Raw genomic sequence first — 19,743 nt, forward strand, 5'->3', positions numbered from 1 at the left:
GTGGGTTACATGTTTTCATGCTGTGTCTGACAAACAAACATCTAATCCTGAAACACGTTTCATTTCTCATATAATGCTTCTCTCTCCTTTGCATCCGCTGTCTCGGTTTTCAATCAAATCGATACCAGCTTGATTTCCTTTTTTCCTCTCTGTGTTTTCGTCCCGTGCACCACAACAATTTTCATCCTTTGTGTAAAATGTAAACAACCCTTTAGTGCTGCAGGTTTTAGTGAGTCCACTCAAGCTTTAGCGTCTCGGCATTGACCTGGGGGTGTCACGGGCGGGGCGGCGGGGGGGGGGGGGGGGTACGGTGGGGTTGCAGTCCTCTCCCAGTTAAAGACGGTCTCGTAGACAGCGACTCCCCGGTCTATCAGGCCGTCCAGAGTGCAGAGAAAGACCAGGACCTGGGTGAATGGGGCCGCCGCAGCTGCGCAGTCACCATGCAGTCCAAGTCCTTCCGGGTCCTGGCCCACGTGACCGGCACCGAGTCCTGTGAGTTTCCTGTTTCGTTTTCACCACAGATTTCCATATAACTGACCCCACCGCTTTACGTTTTACTTCAATATTAACTATTTTAACAGAGATAAAATCTGGATTTTTTTCCATTTGACATAGTTTGGGCGCCAAGTCCAAAAGTATAAATGACCTTCAATCATTGTTGAATCTCCAAGGTGCACTTTGCCGCTAAATATTTTTCTTGTTCTTTTCCTTTTCAATGCTAAACTTGAAGGTCTTTTACCTGCGACCAGGCATTTCGACAGGATCTTTGTCTCTCTGTGTTCTTCTTTTGTCAGTCTGGTTGAACCGTGTGTGTTCAAAACAAACCCGCCATGCAACGTCTATTTGTAAAGATCACCTTCTACAGTCTAAAGTCATGAAAGACAAATGTGACAAATCTGTGTTTGTTTACCAGGGGAGGAGGAGGAGGAGGAGGAGGAGGCTCTGAGGAGGAGCAGGTAGGCAGCAGAGCTCCGTAGGACAGCTGCTGACCCCCCCGGCTGCTCACTCGTACACTCTGCTCCTCCCTGAACACCTCACCTCTCCTCCCGGCCCGTTAGGTCCCCTCTGTCCTTAAATGATCCTGTTTGTGAGGTAAACTCCTCTTTGCCTGCTTCTAGACTCCTCTTCTTTAATTCAGCAGCAGTGAAAAGAACATTTACTCAACAGCTTGGCACAAGTATTTCCATTTACTTTATACTTTATACACAAAATTGCATTTTATACCACACTACATTTATTCAACAGCTTGGTTATGTAAAGCGTTGCTTTAAAACCCCAAGTGAATTTATATATCAATATGTTAATCTCATGTTAAATGTAAGTAGTGTATAATACACAATATTGACTTGTATTAAGTATGGTATTCATTTAGTTTAATTAATATTAATATTATATGGTATTGTATTTCATTAATAATAATAATTATAATAATAATAACAGCAATGATAATAATGAAGGCAACCCTGAGCACATTGGTCAGCACGGAGACAGTAACAGACAGACAACACATTTTAATTTGCAGCATGATTGAACTGCAGGTTGGAGATTGCCAGCCAGCAGATTCATAGAAAGCTTTTTTATTAGTTATTAATCTGATGTAAGCGTCAGGTTTCCCCGGAAGGGGGAGCAGTGAACACAAAGGTTTTTCTGTCTGACATGAGCTCACATTAATAGAGTCTTTTAATACGGATCAAAGATGGTATCGATTGATCAAAGTGCATTAGAGCATTTTGTTCTTCTGGCTGTCATATGAGGGGGAAGAGTCTCCAGTACAATACTCCATTCCAGTTAAATTAACATGAATAATAGATTTCAATTCCTGGATCACAAACCTTTTTTGTAGTTTTTACTTATCCTCCACCCGAATATTAGGATTGAAAGTAGTTGTCTTGTCTAATGCATTTATCTGACCGCTTTAGTTAGTTTGCAAATCAAATAAAAAAAAGATTTACTTTAATCGTAACACCTGTGTATTTGATCAGATCAGAATACTTTCGACCATCACTGATATTTAGTAGGTTGTCATTCACTTGTGACGGAGTAAACTCTAAACACTCTAAACACTTAAATATAAAACTATAATGAATGTTTTGTTATGCTGCAGGTTTATGAACAACTGTTTAAGTAAAGGCAGAGAGTAACCGACATCTTGACAACCTTCACTTAAAAAACCATGACATAAATACATGACAACCTCTCAGTTACAAAAAGTAACTGAGAGGTTGTAGAAAACATCCTGCGGCTGCAGAAGATAAAACGTTGGTACATTGGGACCAAACATCTGGAGTGTCTGTCTAAACGAGGCTTGTCATTCCGTGTCTCCTGATGCTATCTCAGTTTGTTTAGCCGTGTTCTTTAGCTGCTTTCTCCAAGCGTTTGTGAAATAGGGGCCGAGCTGACGGAGAATCAGACGCTGTGTATCGGAGGTCTGCTCGGCCTCTGAGAGGACGGACAAAGCTCTTAACCCTCCACCCCTCCTCCATCCCGAGCACTGATGGATGGAGCTCTCTCCGCTCCGCTCACTTATTTAATCATCCCTCCATTATGCCCAATCGATCCCCGCTGCCCCCACCGTCCTCCCGTCGGTCTGTGTCCGCCGTGCAATGACTCAACATGAATCAATAGGAGCGGAGGTCAAGCTTTTATCCGCCAATAAAGAGACTGTGGTTTTTCCCTTTTGCCTCTAAGTCATCCCGAGGGGAGCAGCTCAGACGTGACTCACAGAGGGATAAAACACAAATATGTTTGTTTACGTAAATTCTGTTCATACTGACGTACGATGCACATTTAAATGCAGATATTTTAAATAGATCAAAAAACTATATTTTTCATTCTGGGTGTCATATTGACTTGATTTTACTTTTCCGTCATTTTTTGCATTCATTTAAAAGCTGCTGTATGCCGCCATCACAGATGTGTAGTTTATTAACTCTTTATCCGTTTCCCCTTCTCATTTTAATGCAAAAATGCACAAACTTTAAACAAACTTTATTTGTATAACTCCCTTTTTGCAGCCTAATACAGTACACAGTGATTCACAGATGTCCGACAAGACATCAGTTTTAATATAATATGTAACAAAATAAAATATTTTCCTTCGAATATATCTCACACTTTGAAAAACAATTTATTTGAGGGAACAGGACAGACTTTGTAACGTCATTATTGAATTAAGTGAAGTAAAAAGGTAGCAAAGTAATAACTTTCGGGGTTCAATAAAAGAAGAAAAAACATATTTTTTACAAATAAAATATATATTTTCAGACTGATTAAGAAGAATATAACTGCATATTTTCAACCAGAGCGATATCAAGCTTTTTGTTTTCTGCATGAGACAACAACAACCTTCTATGTTTTCCTCTTTCCGCGCGTTTATTAATCTGATGCGGACTAATGTGATCTTAACAGCATGTGAGTTGTGCGTGTTGAGTAGCGTTTTAGCGTCTGCCTTTATGCTGCGAATGTACTGCGTAAATGATGATTCCAGCTCCCAGCGTCTCTCTCTCACTGTTGCTCCTAACGCTTCCTGTGCTTAAGCCCTACTGAGCATGCTCCGCCTTCTGCCGGCTCCGCCCCCGCCGCTCAGCCGCCCCCGAACCCAGCCTCAACTGGCCACGCCCCTCCCAGGTAACCCGTCAGCTGTGGGATTTTTATTGTGTTGTCGATTGTAAGAATACAATCGGTTTTTGGAGAAACTGGTGTCTTTTTGACCCTCTCAGCTCTCCGTAGCTTTAACCGACTGTTGTGCCTGTTGTCATACGGTGTTGTGTTCTTAATCTGAATCTCTGAATTTCTGCTGGTAAAAACATCTGGAACTCACATGATGTTATCTGAATTGGGTCAAAGTGTTTTCATGTGCTTGTTGGCTCTTTTTAAGGGCTGATAATGAAAAGAAAACACACTTTTGAAAAGACTGTGGTTAGAAAACAGCCGCCTGATGCATCGTCAGCGCCCTGGTGGCTTTCAGCATACGGATCGTCATTGTGACCTCTGCTGTTGTTATCTCTGCAACCTGCAGCCTGAAGCGACAGTCTGCAGCTGGTTACAGTCTACAGCACAGAGCTGCGGCCTCCAGGTATCCACACCTGCGGGGATACAGCACTCGAGTCCAAATATTGCCAGCGTTTTTTTATCTCCCTTCATGCTCCTACGTTGCGTAACTCAACATCTGCCATCAAACCAAGGCTTCTTCATTTAAAACTGCTCTGCAGAACCATGCGTGGACTCAAGGCCTCAGTGTGCTTCTCGTTAACTGGTGTGTGAAGATGTCGTCGTACCTCGTCAAAATATGTCTTGAATTCTGAAAAATAGCATGTTGGTGCTGAATATCAAACGCCACACTGCTAAATTCTGAGCATAATTAAATCATCCATGACGGATTTTTTTTTTCAGGTCTGTTTGTGCCTTTAAAAGAGGTTCCAGAGGCTGAGAAAGAGCCAACAAGCACTGAAACAGAATCAGGCATTCATTTTATTTGACATTGGACATTTTATTTGGATGCCGCTGATGGGATTCAAACTTCGCTCAGTTCATAACCGTGTAACTGTCGAGTAACAACATCCTCATCAGCTGAATAACATGTTGAATTTCTTGTAACTGACTCAAACGATGACAACCTTTACACCTTTATCTTGGTTGGAAGATACTGACACTGGCCGTTTTTTCTCACTTTTCTTTATTAAATCGTATCCTGTGTATGTATTTTCCGTGTACAAATCTAAGAATTAAACCACCCATTAAACAGTAATTTAGTGATTTGCATGTCAAATAATTATCAATTAGATACAACTTAATTCCTGTAATAAGTCACAAGACTCAAAACTGCCTGTTCACAAAGTCATGGTAATGAATCAGGATGTTTTCATCCCTGTCCAGTCAATATGGTCAGCCTCCGGCCACGCACCAGGCCCCACAAGCCCCGCCTCAGCAGCAGTACCAGCCAATCCCACAGCAGTATCAGCAGCCAATCCCACAGCAGTATCAGCAGCCAATCCCACAGCAGTATCAGCAGCCAATCCAACAGCAGTACCAGCAGCCAATACCGCCACAGTACCAGCAGCCCCCGACTCAACACGCCCCGCCCACTCAGCAAAGCTCCATTCAGATCCCTCTTGGCTCCACCCCTCCCAAGGTGGTCAGCACCGCGTGCATCTACCCATCGCAACCAGGTGAGAACAACTGGGGTCGTCGTGGCGCAGGGGTTAGAGAAGGTGTGCTGGGAAGCATAAGGTTGGTGGTTCGATTCCAGGCTGCCCCATGTTCCATGTCGAAGTGTCCCTGAGCAAGACACCTAACCCTTAATTGCTCCCCGGGCAAAAATGTGAAAAAAAAAAGCCACGGGTTTAAAGTGTAATGTAAGTCGCTTTGGATAAAAGCGTCTGCTAAATGACCTGTAATGTAATGTAACAGAAACAGCTTATTGTTGTTGTTATTTTAAGCTTCTAAGCTTTAAGCCTTTAAATTGTTTTCCTCTTTCCTCTCTGCAGGTCCACCTCCTGTTCCGCTTCAGCCCCACCCTCAAGCTGCTGCCTCATCTCCGTCTCCGGCAGGCCCCGCCTCCTCTAACCGACCCCCCTGGGTGTCCGACACCAACTTTGCCGACAAGTTCGACCCCGGGAAAATGACGACCACCACCAAGAAGATACAGCCGCTGCCCCAGTCCGCTCCTCCTCCCCCGGCCTACGTCTCCAACCCCTCTCCCTCCGCACCCGCAGCTCCTAGCCCCGCCCTCTTCACACCAAGCCCCGCGCCGTTTGCACCTGTGGCGAGGGGTGTGGCCCAAAGGGCGGAGAGGTTTGCCGCTAGCAGCCGCACGGCTCTCTGTGGATCCTGCAACAGCGTCATCAGGTCATTTACACCATTTTTGATTATATATATATTATATTATGCTGCACTTTAGACCAGTTTGGACTGCATCGTTATACTAATACATTTTTTTAATCAATGGGTATATATATTTTTAAATACAGGTATTGCAGTAATATGAATGGTATTCTGCTTAAATGCTGAATCTGTATTTCTATTTTTTATTCTTTTGCATTAACTTCCCATGAACTTTTCTATTAATAATTACGTTCCATAAGATATATATTTTTTTGTTACGCTAGGGTTTTTAAAGATGTACTATGTTTTTTATAACTTTTTATGACTTTATGAATTGTTTATACCAGTTTACATTCAATGTAAACTCAAAGACACTTCATGGACTAATGATAATAGATATATTTGATTGTTTTTGTATTGAATATCAAATGTAAAAAGTGATAAAAAAAATTAACAAGAAGAAGTCATCAAAGCATTTCCCCTAAAAACTGAACCTGACAGCCGCTCTTACTGTTTTTTGTTCCAGGGGCCCCTTCCTGGTGGCCCTCGGCCGGTCCTGGCACCCCGAGGAGTTCAACTGTCACTATTGCCACATGTCTCTGGCTGACGTCAGCTTCGTGGAGGAGCAGAACAATGTCTACTGCGAGAACTGCTACGAGGAGTTCTTCGCTCCGACCTGCGCCCGCTGCAACACCAAGATCATGGGGGTGAGACGCTCGGCCTTCATGCCTTTCCGCCCGTGTGCCTGCAGTGCGTGCTGACGGGATCTAGCAAGGCGCAGCGGTCTGTGGCAAATACTTCAAACGCGACAAAACAATTTGAACGTGCCTTTAAACACTCGCCGCCGCGCACAGGTGCATGCGCACGCCTCATTCCGTCTGACATGTTGTGTCACGTGTGTGACAGGAAGTGATGCACGCCCTGCGGCAGACGTGGCATACCACCTGCTTTGTTTGCGCGGCCTGCGGCAAACCCTTCGGGAACAGCCTCTTCCACATGGAGGACGGGGAGCCGTACTGCGAGAAAGGTACGACCATGTTGGCGCTGTCCCGACGTCAGAGGCGCGAGGTCGGGGCTACACACTGTTCACGTTGTGTTTTTTGTGTTCAACGGGCTCTTTCTGGTCTCTCTTGACAGATTACATCTCACTCTTCAGCACCAAGTGTCATGGCTGTGAGTTCCCTGTGGAGGCGGGTGATAAGTTCATCGAGGCGCTGGGCCACACCTGGCACGACACCTGCTTCGTCTGTGCGGTAAGAAAGAGAAACAAACACCATTTCATGTGCGACATAAGGGGAAACAAGTATATGCGAAGGCCGATAGTTTGGGTTTCATTTATCCAGGTTTGGAGTAATCTGTTTGTCTTCATTCTGCTGGATAACCCACAGCCAGAGATATCGTTCAGAACACTATTGTTCTGTGTGAAAGTAGCACTGTGAACTTTATTTGGCACAAGTTTGCAACGTTTGTTTTACCTGCAGGTTTGCAATGTGAACCTCGAGGGCCAGCCTTTCTACTCAAAGAAAGACAAACCTCTGTGCAAGAAGCACGCTCACGCCATCAACGTGTAGACCAAAAAGATGGAGGCCTGCTGCTCGGCCACCAACGGGGGCAACGCCGCTGGTCATGGAAAACCAACCCAAGTCGAGGATGTGTGTGTGTGTGTGTGTGTGTGTAAATGCTCCTCGTGCAAAATACTGTTTGTTTTTTCTTTTTGTGCAATAATATCAATGATTAAAACGAAGCTGCCTGATGATCCCATCTCAAAATAGAAAGAAAAAACAAGTCATGATCTTCATGCTGATGGCCATTCAACCCACAGTATTATGTTCTTTTCATTTTCTTATGTTTTCTACCAGAAACTACCTGTGTGCTTAATGCGACTGTTGTATGCAGTCTTGGTTGTGCCAAATGAAATTTTAATTAACAAAGAAATGGAAACTAAACATATGTTAATAAACTAACTACAAAAAAGCAATGATAAAGATATTGTTTAATGAAATATTACTACTAATAATTTTGATAATTTAATCATTTGTAACTCAAACTGATTTGTATTTTGTGTTGGACAAAATCACCAAAAAGGTCATTGTTAATCTTCACCACAATAATTAGCTTCAAATAATGGGCAAAAAACACTCAATTTAAATTGATTTTGAAATTGATTTCGCAATAATATTCGACATTGAATTACTATATCAGTTTTTACAGACAAAATAAGTAATACTATTTAATAAAAGTTTTGTTTCGAGTTTTGTTGATGTTTACGATTAGATTTTAAACGTATTTGTAGTATTTTTTTAAAGATATGTATATATAAATATATTGTTTTATTGCAACACATATATTTTGGGAAATCATATGATTGCTGAAGTGGCACACCCAAGACTCCGTAAGCTTCAACTTCAAAACTGTAGTTTGTCTCCAGATTATTGCTCTCATCATGACTTGACTCAGTAATGTGCCTGGATTGAGATTATTTTAAGATATTTTAATGCTTTTTTTGTCACTCAACCTAACTAATCTAACAAAAAGATTTTGCTGATATTTGGTTCAGTTGACTATAATTCTGAATAGATCAGAATCACAGACTGTATAGAAAGAAAAATGCCCTCAAACATCCGTGTGAAGAATGAAAGCCTTACCGGACGTGTTGTTAGAAGTGAGACTGGCAGCGAATGTAACTTGATCAGGTGGTTCCTCCTTCCAACCTTCACCTGTGTGGTCCAATATGAAAGACGATTTAAAGTGCAAAAAGATACTGTGAGAGCATCCAGACACAAAGTTACCACAAACAACAACATAGAGACACAAACACCACATAGCTGCTAAAAGAGCAGAAAGGGACAGAAAAGAACTAAACAACCACAACAAAGACTCAAAATCAGCCACAAAGAGCCAGAATGACTACAAACAGAGATCACATACATGGTTTTAACAGCCACATTGTTCCTGTACACAGTGTGTATTCAGATAGAGCCTCTGCCTGGACTTATTTCCTGCTCTTGCACAGTATTTTAGTGTCTTTGTTTTTCCAGGTGACCCCCCGGCTGCTGCAGAGTGTGGATGGTGTCTGATGAGTGTAGCTACTAATCGCACCATGACTTCACGTAGAGCAGGTGTGACGGTGCAACAAATAACTTTTCATTTCATATTTATTTAAAAGCTGATATAGCACCACTGCTGTGTTCGGTGCTCTTTAAATAGTTAGCTGATTCATTTTTCTTCTGGTTGTTTGGCATCACAAGGTGAAGGAATGTTTTTTTTTTATTTGTGTCTCTGATTATTTATTGTGCTCATGTTTGTAGGAGCTTGAATTCAATTATTATTAGCGGTTGACGGTGCCGCATAGAGAGGGTTCCTAATTCCTCCCTGGGCAAAAAGTAAAAAGCCGTGGGTTAAAAATGCAATGTAAGTCGCTTTGGATAAAAGCGTCAGCAAAATGACCTGTAATGTGATGTATTACAGGAACCTTTGAAGGTGCTAAAGTCCCAAAAGATTAGGGATCTTATTTATTTTATCTTGTGCAAAGATCTAAAATAATGTTACTTTTTAGACAGCAAATTATATTTTTGGCCAGCTGATGATTGTGAGTACAATCTTCATCCTCTTTTAGCTCCGTTTTTGGTCCCGACCAATATCTATCTGTGATCAATGTAGATGATATTTTAAACTAAACTCACAGACGGGTGTTTTAGCTTTCAAAATCTCCCTACAGACAAACTTAGAAGAAGTAACATTGCCCGGGAGCTGAACTTTTTACTGTGTTCACTTTAATACGAGCGTGAACAGATTTATAATCAATTTCTTGTTTGCTCCAGTTACCATGTGTTGAATGATGCTCTGTTAAAAAAAAAAAAAGCTGCACCATGAAGTGGTCCTGTGATCTTGTAGCATCGGATGTGATGTTTTTACAGTGTGAATGGAGCCCCGGGTACACTGAATACTCGGTTTGACATGGGCTGACTTTTTGGACTTTGATGCAAGTTAATGCGTGTTGCCTGCAGCGTATCGTGCCTTAGGCCCCTCCTTGATCCGTCTGTCTGACTGGCACACGCTCACTCGTACAGCCGGGATGTGTTTTTGTGCTGGTGTACAGTTTTTCATTTTGCGTATTTTATACAGTTTGTGTGTTTTTCAATAGGTGAATTTGTGCATGCAGAACGTCACAGTTTGTCGCAGCATGTTGAGCGAGTCCATGTCAGTATTGGTTAGTGTTGGTGTCAATGGTTAGAACTACGAAGAGCGTTTAAACTGGTTTTGGTGTCAATGAGCTGTGAAGTGAAACAACATTAAAGCCGCAGTATGAAGGAAGGACATAAGCTGAAGTAACATTCAGCTGATTTAATACATTTGTTAACAGCTTTTAAATACCTGTTAAATATATGTGTTGCAAGTTAAATAAATTGACCACTTAAAACACATGACAACTTTTTCCATTTTCTTATTCTGCACGGAAATAATTTAACAGAACTTTTACTTCGGTTTAAGAGCCAAAAGAGAACTTCATTTTGAAACTGCAGCAGATAAAATCATGCATTTTTATATATTTCATCAAATCCCAAAAGTGAGTCAGTAGTAGAGGAGCTGGTACGCTTCAAAACCGTTTAACAAACATTACACAATTTAAAAAACATATTGTCTCATTGCAATGAGAGAGAGACATAGTTGTTCAAAATGCCTGCAGACCTCAACTTAATCATCTTGTTTGTATAAAGTTTTGAAAATTTCACTTCTGATGAGAATGAATACTTTTACATATCTGTGAAAAAGACATATGTAGAGGTGCTGTGACTTGGCTGGTCAAAGTGACTGTCTTGTAAGTGTGAAACAATTGCATTTTAGAAGTGTAGGAATGTGGGCATCAAGTCCTGCTTACTAAACAGGCCTAATCTGGTGTGTCCTTCTGTTCCAGCTGGCTGAATGTTTTAGGCCCAAGTCTGACACATTTTTGTGTTCGTCAGCGCCTCACCTCCATATGATTGTACTAGTCCGGCCCGCGTACGTTCGAAGTGGCCAGTATCTGTATCTAAATAGCATGTATTTAAATTGTAACTGCAACGGAATACAGTTACTCATGATTTGTATTCTAAATGCAAACTCCGTTACTCCTCAACACTGTCTATAGCCGCGTTCGTTCAATCAAACATTTTGAAGGGTTACGGACATTTTTGCAATTACCTGTCTTCTAATCAGGAGACCCTGGGTTCAAGTCCTAGCGTTTCAAATCTTCTTGATCATTTTTTGAATATTTAGAAAAAAAATTCTAGCAGTTTTGTAGAAAGCAAGATATGTGGCAAACACAGGTTTGCTTCCTCCCCTTATTACTTATCATGATCTCTGTAATCAATCATTCTTTTGAATATGTCTTTTTTCTTGAATATTTTTTGATTGTTTTCTTGAATATGTTTTGGATTCCTGAGTCAGACCTGATAGAATTATTGTGAGAAAAGTGGACCGTTAATTCTATTCAACTCTCGGTATGTCTGTTGCAAACTCGAGGATAATTAAAGTGCTGCTTTTCATGAAAACGTGGCAAACAAAGATTTTCTTCCTTTTTATTACATATCATGATCTTTGTAATCTATCATTCTTTTGAATATGTGTGGAATTTCTTGAATATTTTTTGAATATTTTTCGAATATTCTTTTTAACCAACCGTTAACCCACTGGTTCCCTATGAAAATCACTTCTTTTGTTTTCCTGGCAATGTTGTAAAAAGCAAGATATGCGGCAAACACAGGTTTCCTCCCCCCCTTATTACATATAATAATATTTGTAATAAATCATTCTTTTCTGTCTTGAAAAAAAATCCTGTTCAATGCTCGGCGGGATCTTTAACAATACAGTTTAACAGCATTTTCATAATTCCAACATGGTAAAAATAAATTAACTTTAAAGTTATTATGGAAAACTTAGTCGGCTTAGTCGGTCAAAGTGCCTGTTTTGAAAACAGTAGACCCTTGGTTCAAATCCCAGCAGAGACATTTCAACTTTGTTGAAAATTAACTTTTATATTGGTTGGTTTTATTAATATAAGGTAAAAATAATGATGTTTTATAGCGGTGACCTATATGCTGTGGCTTAATTTGTAAAAGTTCCTGCTTCATTAACACGAGTTCCTTCACATTCCAGCTGTGCCTTTAACTTTGCAGCCTTTATTTCATTATCAGAATTCAGTTTTTGTCAAATTCAATTAAGTTATGCCCAAGATGAGTAACAAATAAAATGTAAATGACAACAATAAGAAACATTTCTTTACATAGAAAATAAATAGGAAGTATGTGATCACCAGTTTTATTAGTGTTCAAGCCACCTATTGAATATTTCCTACTGTTCACTGAAAAAAACAAGTATCTTGGGCGAACATGAAAAGCGTCTGCTGTACTCCTTCCTCATCATCCAACACTGGTTGTATAAACCTTACCTGCAGTTTATCGTGCTTTATTGATTACCTATTATGGGGCAATTTGATAACTTTTGTTAGTCTACTGGCCCACATTTCTTTTACTAATTAACTTTATGTAAGCAACCAGATACTCTTGCAAAGTAGATGATCGAAGTGATGATTCCATTCGATCTAGATGTTTTAGTTACACTATTAGAGACGGTAGTAGTAAAGTAGAAAGGTTGACGAACATAATGTTCCCTAATCAACACTAGGGGGCGCCTCTAAATTTTTACTTCAAAATAAAAGTTCCCAGATTGCTGCTGGACACTAGTGATTGGAAGCAGAAAAGAAAAAGCAGAGAGAGTTCTCTCTCTTTCACTGAATAAGGACACTAAACATAATGAGTAATATTGTTACTAACATTGGCTTTTGTTCATAATTATTGTTTTTTCTTGTATCAAAAGTTAAAATTTAAAAATATATATATACATATGGAATATATGGAGACAGTCAACAATAGCAATGGTTAGAAAGTATATCATAAATCAAATAAGATGTCGCATTGCTAATTATATTGTATGTTCGGAGGTTTATAATTTATATTTGAAACCTAAATGGAGATGTCTTGTCAAACAACAAAGTTTAACAAGATGTACAAGTAATAAAAAGGAAATACTGTCTGTGTAGATGTAAAAAAAACAGAAATATTATCTTCTTCACCTGAGAGGTGGCAGTCCAAAGCGCATGCGTGTTCAGACAACACCCACTCTGGCCAACCGGAAATTAGGGTTTGTTTTTTTTGCCCTAGTGATCCATCGTTACGCTTACAGGCGATCTTTGTGAGGCTGGTATTCGCTCTCCTCCATCACCACCGCAGACCGACGCGATCGGGCGGCAGGAGACTCTACCGCGACGAAGATATTGAGAGAGAGAGAGACTCTTCAATTGAGGTTTTCTGTCGGGTCGTCATGGAGGGACGTTGGCCTCGAGATGCTCCGAAGAACTAGCGTCGAAAGGATTCGTACTCGCGCACCTTGACGGAGACATTTAGGAGGGAAGGAGAAAGGTAAGGAGGAATCCAAAACTTCGTTCCCAGTCTGCCGGTCTGCTGCCTACTTTAAGGCTACGTCTAATCGCTGGAGCGGACGCAGTCCTTAGTTTGGAGCGCTCCGTGTTTATGGTTTTACGACTCCAAACCGCAGGACTTTCAAACTTGGCTGCGTGGCAATTTCTAAAATTGTAATCACACATATTTTATTCTCATTTCTTGATCATAGAAAAAAAGTTGCTAAAAACTGTTAAGGAGTTCCGCGAACAGATTTTTTTTTGTGTGTGTTGAGTGTCGGTGCCAGGGGATAGACGAATCCTTCTGGGTGCTGTCGTGGAAAAAAAAAGAAAAGTTCGTTTAACTTCTGCAGTGCGACGTTAGTGATTAAAACAAATCACGGCTTATAATAGCCGACAGACAGCGGAATGATTAATGTTCATCGAGAAAGTGTTCGCACTATGTCGTTTATTCGCTTTGTCCGGAGAAGTGTATTTACGGTGTCGTTAGCCGCATTCCTCGGTTAGCTAACTTCGCCGCATAGTTTACAATATCTCGCCTGTGATTGTAGCCCAGACGTGTGCTACCGAGTTAGCGTACGTTCACATTTTACAGTCAAAACCCACCGTTTAATCTCACAAAAGTCGTATCGTAGCGGCTGAGGTTTGCGTTTTATGTAACTTAAGTTTAGCCACTGCGCTAGCTTGGCTTTGTTGGTAAGGTGTGAAGAAGCATGTGTCCCAAGGAGACTTAAGTTAAGTGAATAGTTAGAAGAAGTTAAGGGCTTTTAACTCGCGGTGTTTTGTTTCGTTAAAGTTGTTTCTTGCACCAAAACCTTGATTGGTTGTTTGTATTGTTCGCGTGGTCTGTTAACTGTGTTCGGTTGGTCACTTAAAATGGATGATATTTATTTTTCCAGCATTAGATTCCTGATTTATTTTCGCGTTTTAAACAAGTCATTAATATTCACGTTTTATCTCACTATTTGTTAATGAAACGTCAAACCAGCCTATCTATAGTTAGCTGGGTTTCGTGGAAAAGGCCCATTGGCTTTGTTTATAGTCAAACCCATTTAATGAAGTTTAACAAAGAAGCCGGAAGAAACTCAATCTGATGCTCTGCCATGTGGGCGTTGTTATTCTGACATATTACATTTAAGTTTATTTAAACACACTTGTTGCACTTAGTACAGGCGATTGAGTCACTATTGATGCTGCTTGTGATGCCAGTTCAGTTTTTTTTTGTCACACACATTTTAAAGCTGCTACTATTGGTTAATTTCATCATAATTTAAAATGTGTATTATACTTATAATCTCTACAAAAAACATTTTTTGCCCAGAGTCCCTTTTTTTTTCTGTTAACGATGACATAAAACAGAATCTCCCTTTGGTCAGCTGGTAGCTGACAGGAGGGGGATTTAGAGAAAGATGTAAACCATTGGTCAAACTATTTGGTTAAATAAATCTCCCATTTCAAGGAACTAACTGATAACATTTTCTGGCAAAAGGTACTACTCAGTATTCAGGGATTTTTTACGGGGATTTATTATTACTCACATCGATATAATAGATAAAAATGTTATTTGGAGTCCTAAAGGCTTTAACAATAACTGATATTGACTGTATACGTCTTGGGAAACTTGAGTTACATATTGTAGCTTTACACAAACTTGACCAGTAAAATTATTATCATTGGTTGATTTCATAATTGTATCTTAAATTGTCCATGCGCAGTGTAAAGTCTTTTACTTTTAAGTTCATTGTGACTTTCACGTCATTATTGTCACTGTAGTTACTGTGAGGAACGAGCAACAAGGAACATACAGGTGTGTGTACAGCTGTATTTACAACCCTTTTTAAAGCCTGTTTTTACCAAACACATTAAATAATGATAATCTCCATCTACCTATTGGCTAAAACCGCAACACCATTAAGAGATAGATTGAAGCGGTTCCATGTGTTCAGTAGTGTATTCTTCACTTGACAAACCGTGTTCAGAATCCACTTCAGTCGAGCTAAATGGGTCTGAAAAGAGGAAATAAGTACTTTCCCCCAAATCTATTGCGGCGCATTGTCTTGTCGTATAAAGTGACTAACTTTCCAGTTAATTCTGTTCTTTGTTCGTGTTCCTGTTTTTGCTATTACCTTGACGTCATTGTTTTTGATCAGAGAACACCCTCTGTAAGGGGAGCAAATCATGATTTATAGGCTTGTCACCTAAATGTCCGTTTAATACATTGTTGTACTGACGTACAGTGGGATGTTTTCCTCCATGTTAGCAGAAATCTTACTCCTTTTAGTCAGAAACAGAGCTATTTACTCCATAACTAAATTTGACCAAACTTGTAACACCAGTCAATAATCGTTGTTTTGATGCTTCTGTAGCAGCTCAGATTTAAATATTTTAACTTTGTTAAATCAACCTGTGTAGTTTATAACATGGTTCAGCAGGGTCGTCTTAAAGGTCAGTCAAGTTGAAACCAAGGATATGTTCTCGGTTAATAGAATCTGTCTCGCAACAATAGTCCGGCGTAGACGAGGAACAACGTCCACACTTCATTCTACGCGAGCCAGAGTTTATCTGAAGTCAACACGCCCTCCCAAAGTATTTTCAGCACAAACGTCCCTTTTTGTGTTTAGCTGCTGCTTCGATGGAGGAACGCAAAGAGGCAATTTCCTACAGAAATGACTTGTAGCAGACCTCGTGTACTCTTTTATATAATTTTAAGGTATTTGTTATGTCCCTTATGAACTGGAGGGACGATAACAGAGAGTGAAACCGGTTTTGATGTTCCAAACGACACCTGACTATTGGACGGACTGTTGTGTTAACTTGTTGCTGTTTTCAGAACACCGACTGATTCCCTTGTTGCAAAACGCCCACGCGTGCTTTGGAGCCTCCGGTTTCTTGCAAAAAATGAAATGTACTAGGAAAACGGTCCATAGGTCCAATCACCGATCAATTTAGATCACAGCCCATTTCAACCAATATCTCCTTTCTACTATTCAGCCAGAGAATAATAATTACAAGCTTTTAAAGCACCAAAAGGCCTACCTTCAGCCCTACCATTAAAAAAAGAGACACCCTGCACTTCACAGCCTTTGCCCCCACCTCCTCCTCCCCAGTTTCCGGGGAAAGAGCCGATTGTTGGGCGGTGGGTGGGGGCTGCATGTCGGAAATTAAAATGTCGTATTATCCGTATGCCACACAGCTGTACATTCCACAGACGAGCCCAGGATCTCCGTCTCCGGATTAGCTGTCTGACTGACGGTGAATGAGGTGGATAGACGGATTGTCAAAGCAAAAGACAAAATAAAACCGCCTCCTGATGCTCATAGTGTATTTACTCCTCTCTTCTCCTTCAAGTCCCTTCGCCTGTTGTTTGGAGTGAAAGTTGGAATGTTCCCTGTTTTTCACATGTGAAGATGTACGATAGCAATAACGCTTGCAATATATACGATTTGTGAACATCTTTTTACTGATCTGTTATCTATGTGGAAAACGCAGTGTTCATTTTGTGAATCAAACTGTCCTGAATCTAAATTTTCTATCAGATAAAGAAGCTGGCCGGTGCTACGGGATGAATTACTAAAGACTAATCCATTAATCGACCAATCTCTTCAGCTCTAATACTAAAGCATTACGCTTCAAACTGTCTGTTTTGGAATCAACAGATTTTTTTTCTGTTCTGCAGCTTTTAAAAAAAAAACCCCGCAATAATGGGATTATTTAACTGTACGTGGTTTGGCATTTAATGCCACTGATACGAGCTTGTAATTAAACCTTTATTCTACGGGCAGCATGACATGAAAACATGTCTCGCCTCGCTTTTCCTTTCCGTCTGTCAGCGAGGACACCGTAATCTCTCACATGTAATCTCTCGTCCACCCGCTGATTGTTCATCATTCAGTGCCTAGCGTGTGGTGTCACTCAGGCTCCTCTGTGCATTGTGTTCGTAGCTGCACATCTATTCTCATACGATGACGCCACCGCCTCTGTACTGGGACCAGTTCGGTCTCCTGGAAAAAGCCAGTTAATGCCGGTCGAGGCTGGCCCTCCGTGGGGGCTGTTTTTTTTTTTGAAAAATAAAATATTGTCCGGTGAACTGGCGTTCAGACGAACACCAAACCGCCGGCCGCAGAGCGCTTCCAGCTCTGTATACCCGCGATGACCCGCTGGCTGTTTCCACCGCGCAGTCCGGCGGCTTTATTGACTCATCAAATGCAAGCTAGCACACATTGGAGCTTTTCAAAAGTCTTGCAGTGTGCATCTTGTGGCCTGAAGCGTTCACATCGTGGCCCGCCGCGTGTAGCTTTTGCTCTGCCATAAAATGCTCGTTGTTGACAACTTCTCAAAGCTGCACCCAATCTCCCCTCTTACGGAGTTGCGTATTTTGAGGCGCTCTCTCGATTCAGTGTTTGAGGGCTCACATTTTTAAGTCCTTTTTATGAACCACGACCACGGCACAGGTCTGTTCAGACTGTCGTATTAGGATGAATTCGTTCTAGTCGTTGAGGAGTAAAGATGGAGAAAAAAACCCTGTTTCTTTTACTTTCGGCTATGCTTGTTGCAGCTGTGTGTCTTCCCGGTTCCTTGTTCAATTACGTTGCCTCCATCTTCTGAGCGTGTTTGTTGCACAGCTGGAGATCCCATGTTCGGCTATACATATGATACTCTCATTTTAGTGGTGGCTGTCTCAGACATCTCTCCACATCTTGTGATTTTATTTTAGCAACCAGACTGAGAGGACAGCTTGTTTAAATCAACTTTCATGTTGATGTTTCACATAATTTAGGGACTCAATTACTTTTCTTATTAAATCACGTTCAATTTGATTGTTCTCACACTGCTAGTATGCAGTTTAAACATGACGCTGACCGACTGAAACACAGGAAGCTATCGCCGTGTATTCCTCCTGCATTCTCATTCTGTTTTGTTCCCCTCACTTTCCTACATCTGTTTCCCCCTTTCCACGTTAGTTTTTTTTATTTGCTCCTCGTAATAACCTGAACTAGATTTACCTTTTTTTTTAAAGAAACCGCTCACATCCAAACTATGAGTAATGATAAACATGATTATTTGGATTTGGAAAATGTCTATTGGAGAAAAAAAAGAGAACCTGCCGTTTCAGTGATGGTATGTTAATGGTTTTATAACGTACATTTTTCAGTGTTTCTGTTTCTTGGCTCTTTCTTACTCCTTTTTCTTCCCGTTCCTTCGTCTTTTCATTTCTCCCTCCTCTTCTCGGTTCACTTCCTCTCAGCTTTCTGTCTTCTGGGAGTGTTTCTCAGCTCGGGGATCTCTTTCCCTCTGCACTATTTCCATCCCCCACTTTTTTTTCACCATTCCTCCTTTTCCTCCCTCCTCCTCCACCTTTCCCTGTCTCGGAGTGTGTTTCCAGTCTCCCCGACTGGGGATCACATTACTCAGGGAGTCTCGGTGGAGGAGGAGGAGGAGGAGGGATTGAGGGAGGAGGTGGGGAGGGAGATCAGGTTTCAAATCTCCAGCGCTCTCCTCTGTCTGCCCCCCCCCCCCCCCTCACCCCCAGCGTCCTGGAGACAGAGTGGCTGAGCCAGGGAGGAAAACATGCAATCCACCCTCCTCCTCCTCCTCCATACGTCCACCCTCTTTGCTGCAGCATAGCAGATAAATAAAGGCAGTAAATGGGGCACTAAGCGCACAGAGGGACGATTCTTCGCCACCTTCCCCTCCCCCCTCCATCCCTGCAGAGATATTTTATATCCTGCACCGTGTGTTTTCATTCTGCTGGATGTGTGGCAAAGGTGAAGCAGCTTCAGGGTAGACAAGGACTAACGCTGGAGATTAAACCTGCACTCAGAAATCAGTAAAATGTGTTTGTGTGTAGAATGTGAGGGGCGGGTCTTGTAGTGGTTGTTGTAAGACACTGGTGGCTTTAGCAGATACGGTAGTAATCTTTGTTTAATGCGTTTGTGTCTCTGTTGATGCTTGTTTTCTGGCACAAACTTTGGGGGAATTCTTTTTCTGTCAAAGGAGATTAACTATCAGTGCAATGTGGAAAAATGAGTTTGAAAGGTTAGTAATGTATCTGCCCGTGTGTATTGATGTAGTGCCGCATGGAATCATCCTCTTATATTTTACTATATCTGCGAGTACTTCATTGAATAATCAATTTAGCTTTTGGTGTACATACATTTTCAGAATGTCGACCTCTAATGCATTCAGATTATCACCATAATTTCCACAGAAAACTACTATATTCTACTGCTATTTTTTTTGTACCCTTGCAAAATAACTCCCGCCCCCTTCGTTAAGTCTTTTTACCCGATTTTTGCTTTCAAACAAAAAGCGACTCTTCCGCCTCTGTCCGGACTCCAGCTGAAGGTCGACGCAACGTCAATGTTCACAGTCTCCAGCTTTAATAGTATTGATCCCTGCTTTAAATACACCCAGTGAATAATTCAGATCCGCCTCCCCACAGCGGTTCGATGTGTTGGTTAGAA

General features: G+C 41.2%; 2 protein-coding genes across 11 annotated transcripts in view; both read left to right on the forward strand.

Moving 5' to 3' along the window:
* LOC120820734 (LIM domain-binding protein 3-like) overlaps nt 1-10,248 on the forward strand; it is a 29,796-nt gene extending 19,548 nt beyond the window's left edge. For 5 of the 10 annotated variants that reach the window (XM_078104900.1, XM_078104898.1, XM_078104897.1 and 2 more), the window contains 8 exons: nt 3,538-3,627; nt 4,019-4,075; nt 4,876-5,168; nt 5,487-5,847; nt 6,350-6,530; nt 6,730-6,850; nt 6,961-7,076; nt 7,305-10,248. In XM_078104900.1, the coding sequence (XP_077961026.1) occupies nt 3,538-3,627; nt 4,019-4,075; nt 4,876-5,168; nt 5,487-5,847; nt 6,350-6,530; nt 6,730-6,850; nt 6,961-7,076; nt 7,305-7,394 (1,309 nt within the window). In that variant the 3' untranslated portion in view covers nt 7,395-10,248. The remainder of the gene's footprint in view (nt 1-3,537; nt 3,628-4,018; nt 4,076-4,875; nt 5,169-5,486; nt 5,848-6,349; nt 6,531-6,729; nt 6,851-6,960; nt 7,077-7,304) is intronic. The other 5 variants (XM_078104902.1, XM_078104901.1, XM_078104905.1 and 2 more) reach the window with 3 other exon arrangements.
* A 2,728-nt stretch (nt 10,249-12,976) lies between these two features.
* LOC120820899 (bone morphogenetic protein receptor type-1A) overlaps nt 12,977-19,743 on the forward strand; it is a 29,968-nt gene continuing 23,201 nt past the window's right edge. The window contains exon 1 of the mRNA XM_040179133.2: nt 12,977-13,280. The gene's annotated coding sequence lies outside the window, so the exon portion shown is untranslated. The remainder of the gene's footprint in view (nt 13,281-19,743) is intronic.

This window comes from Gasterosteus aculeatus, chromosome 6 (assembly GCF_964276395.1).
Source record: "Gasterosteus aculeatus chromosome 6, fGasAcu3.hap1.1, whole genome shotgun sequence".
Lineage (NCBI taxonomy): Eukaryota > Metazoa > Chordata > Actinopteri > Perciformes > Gasterosteidae > Gasterosteus > Gasterosteus aculeatus.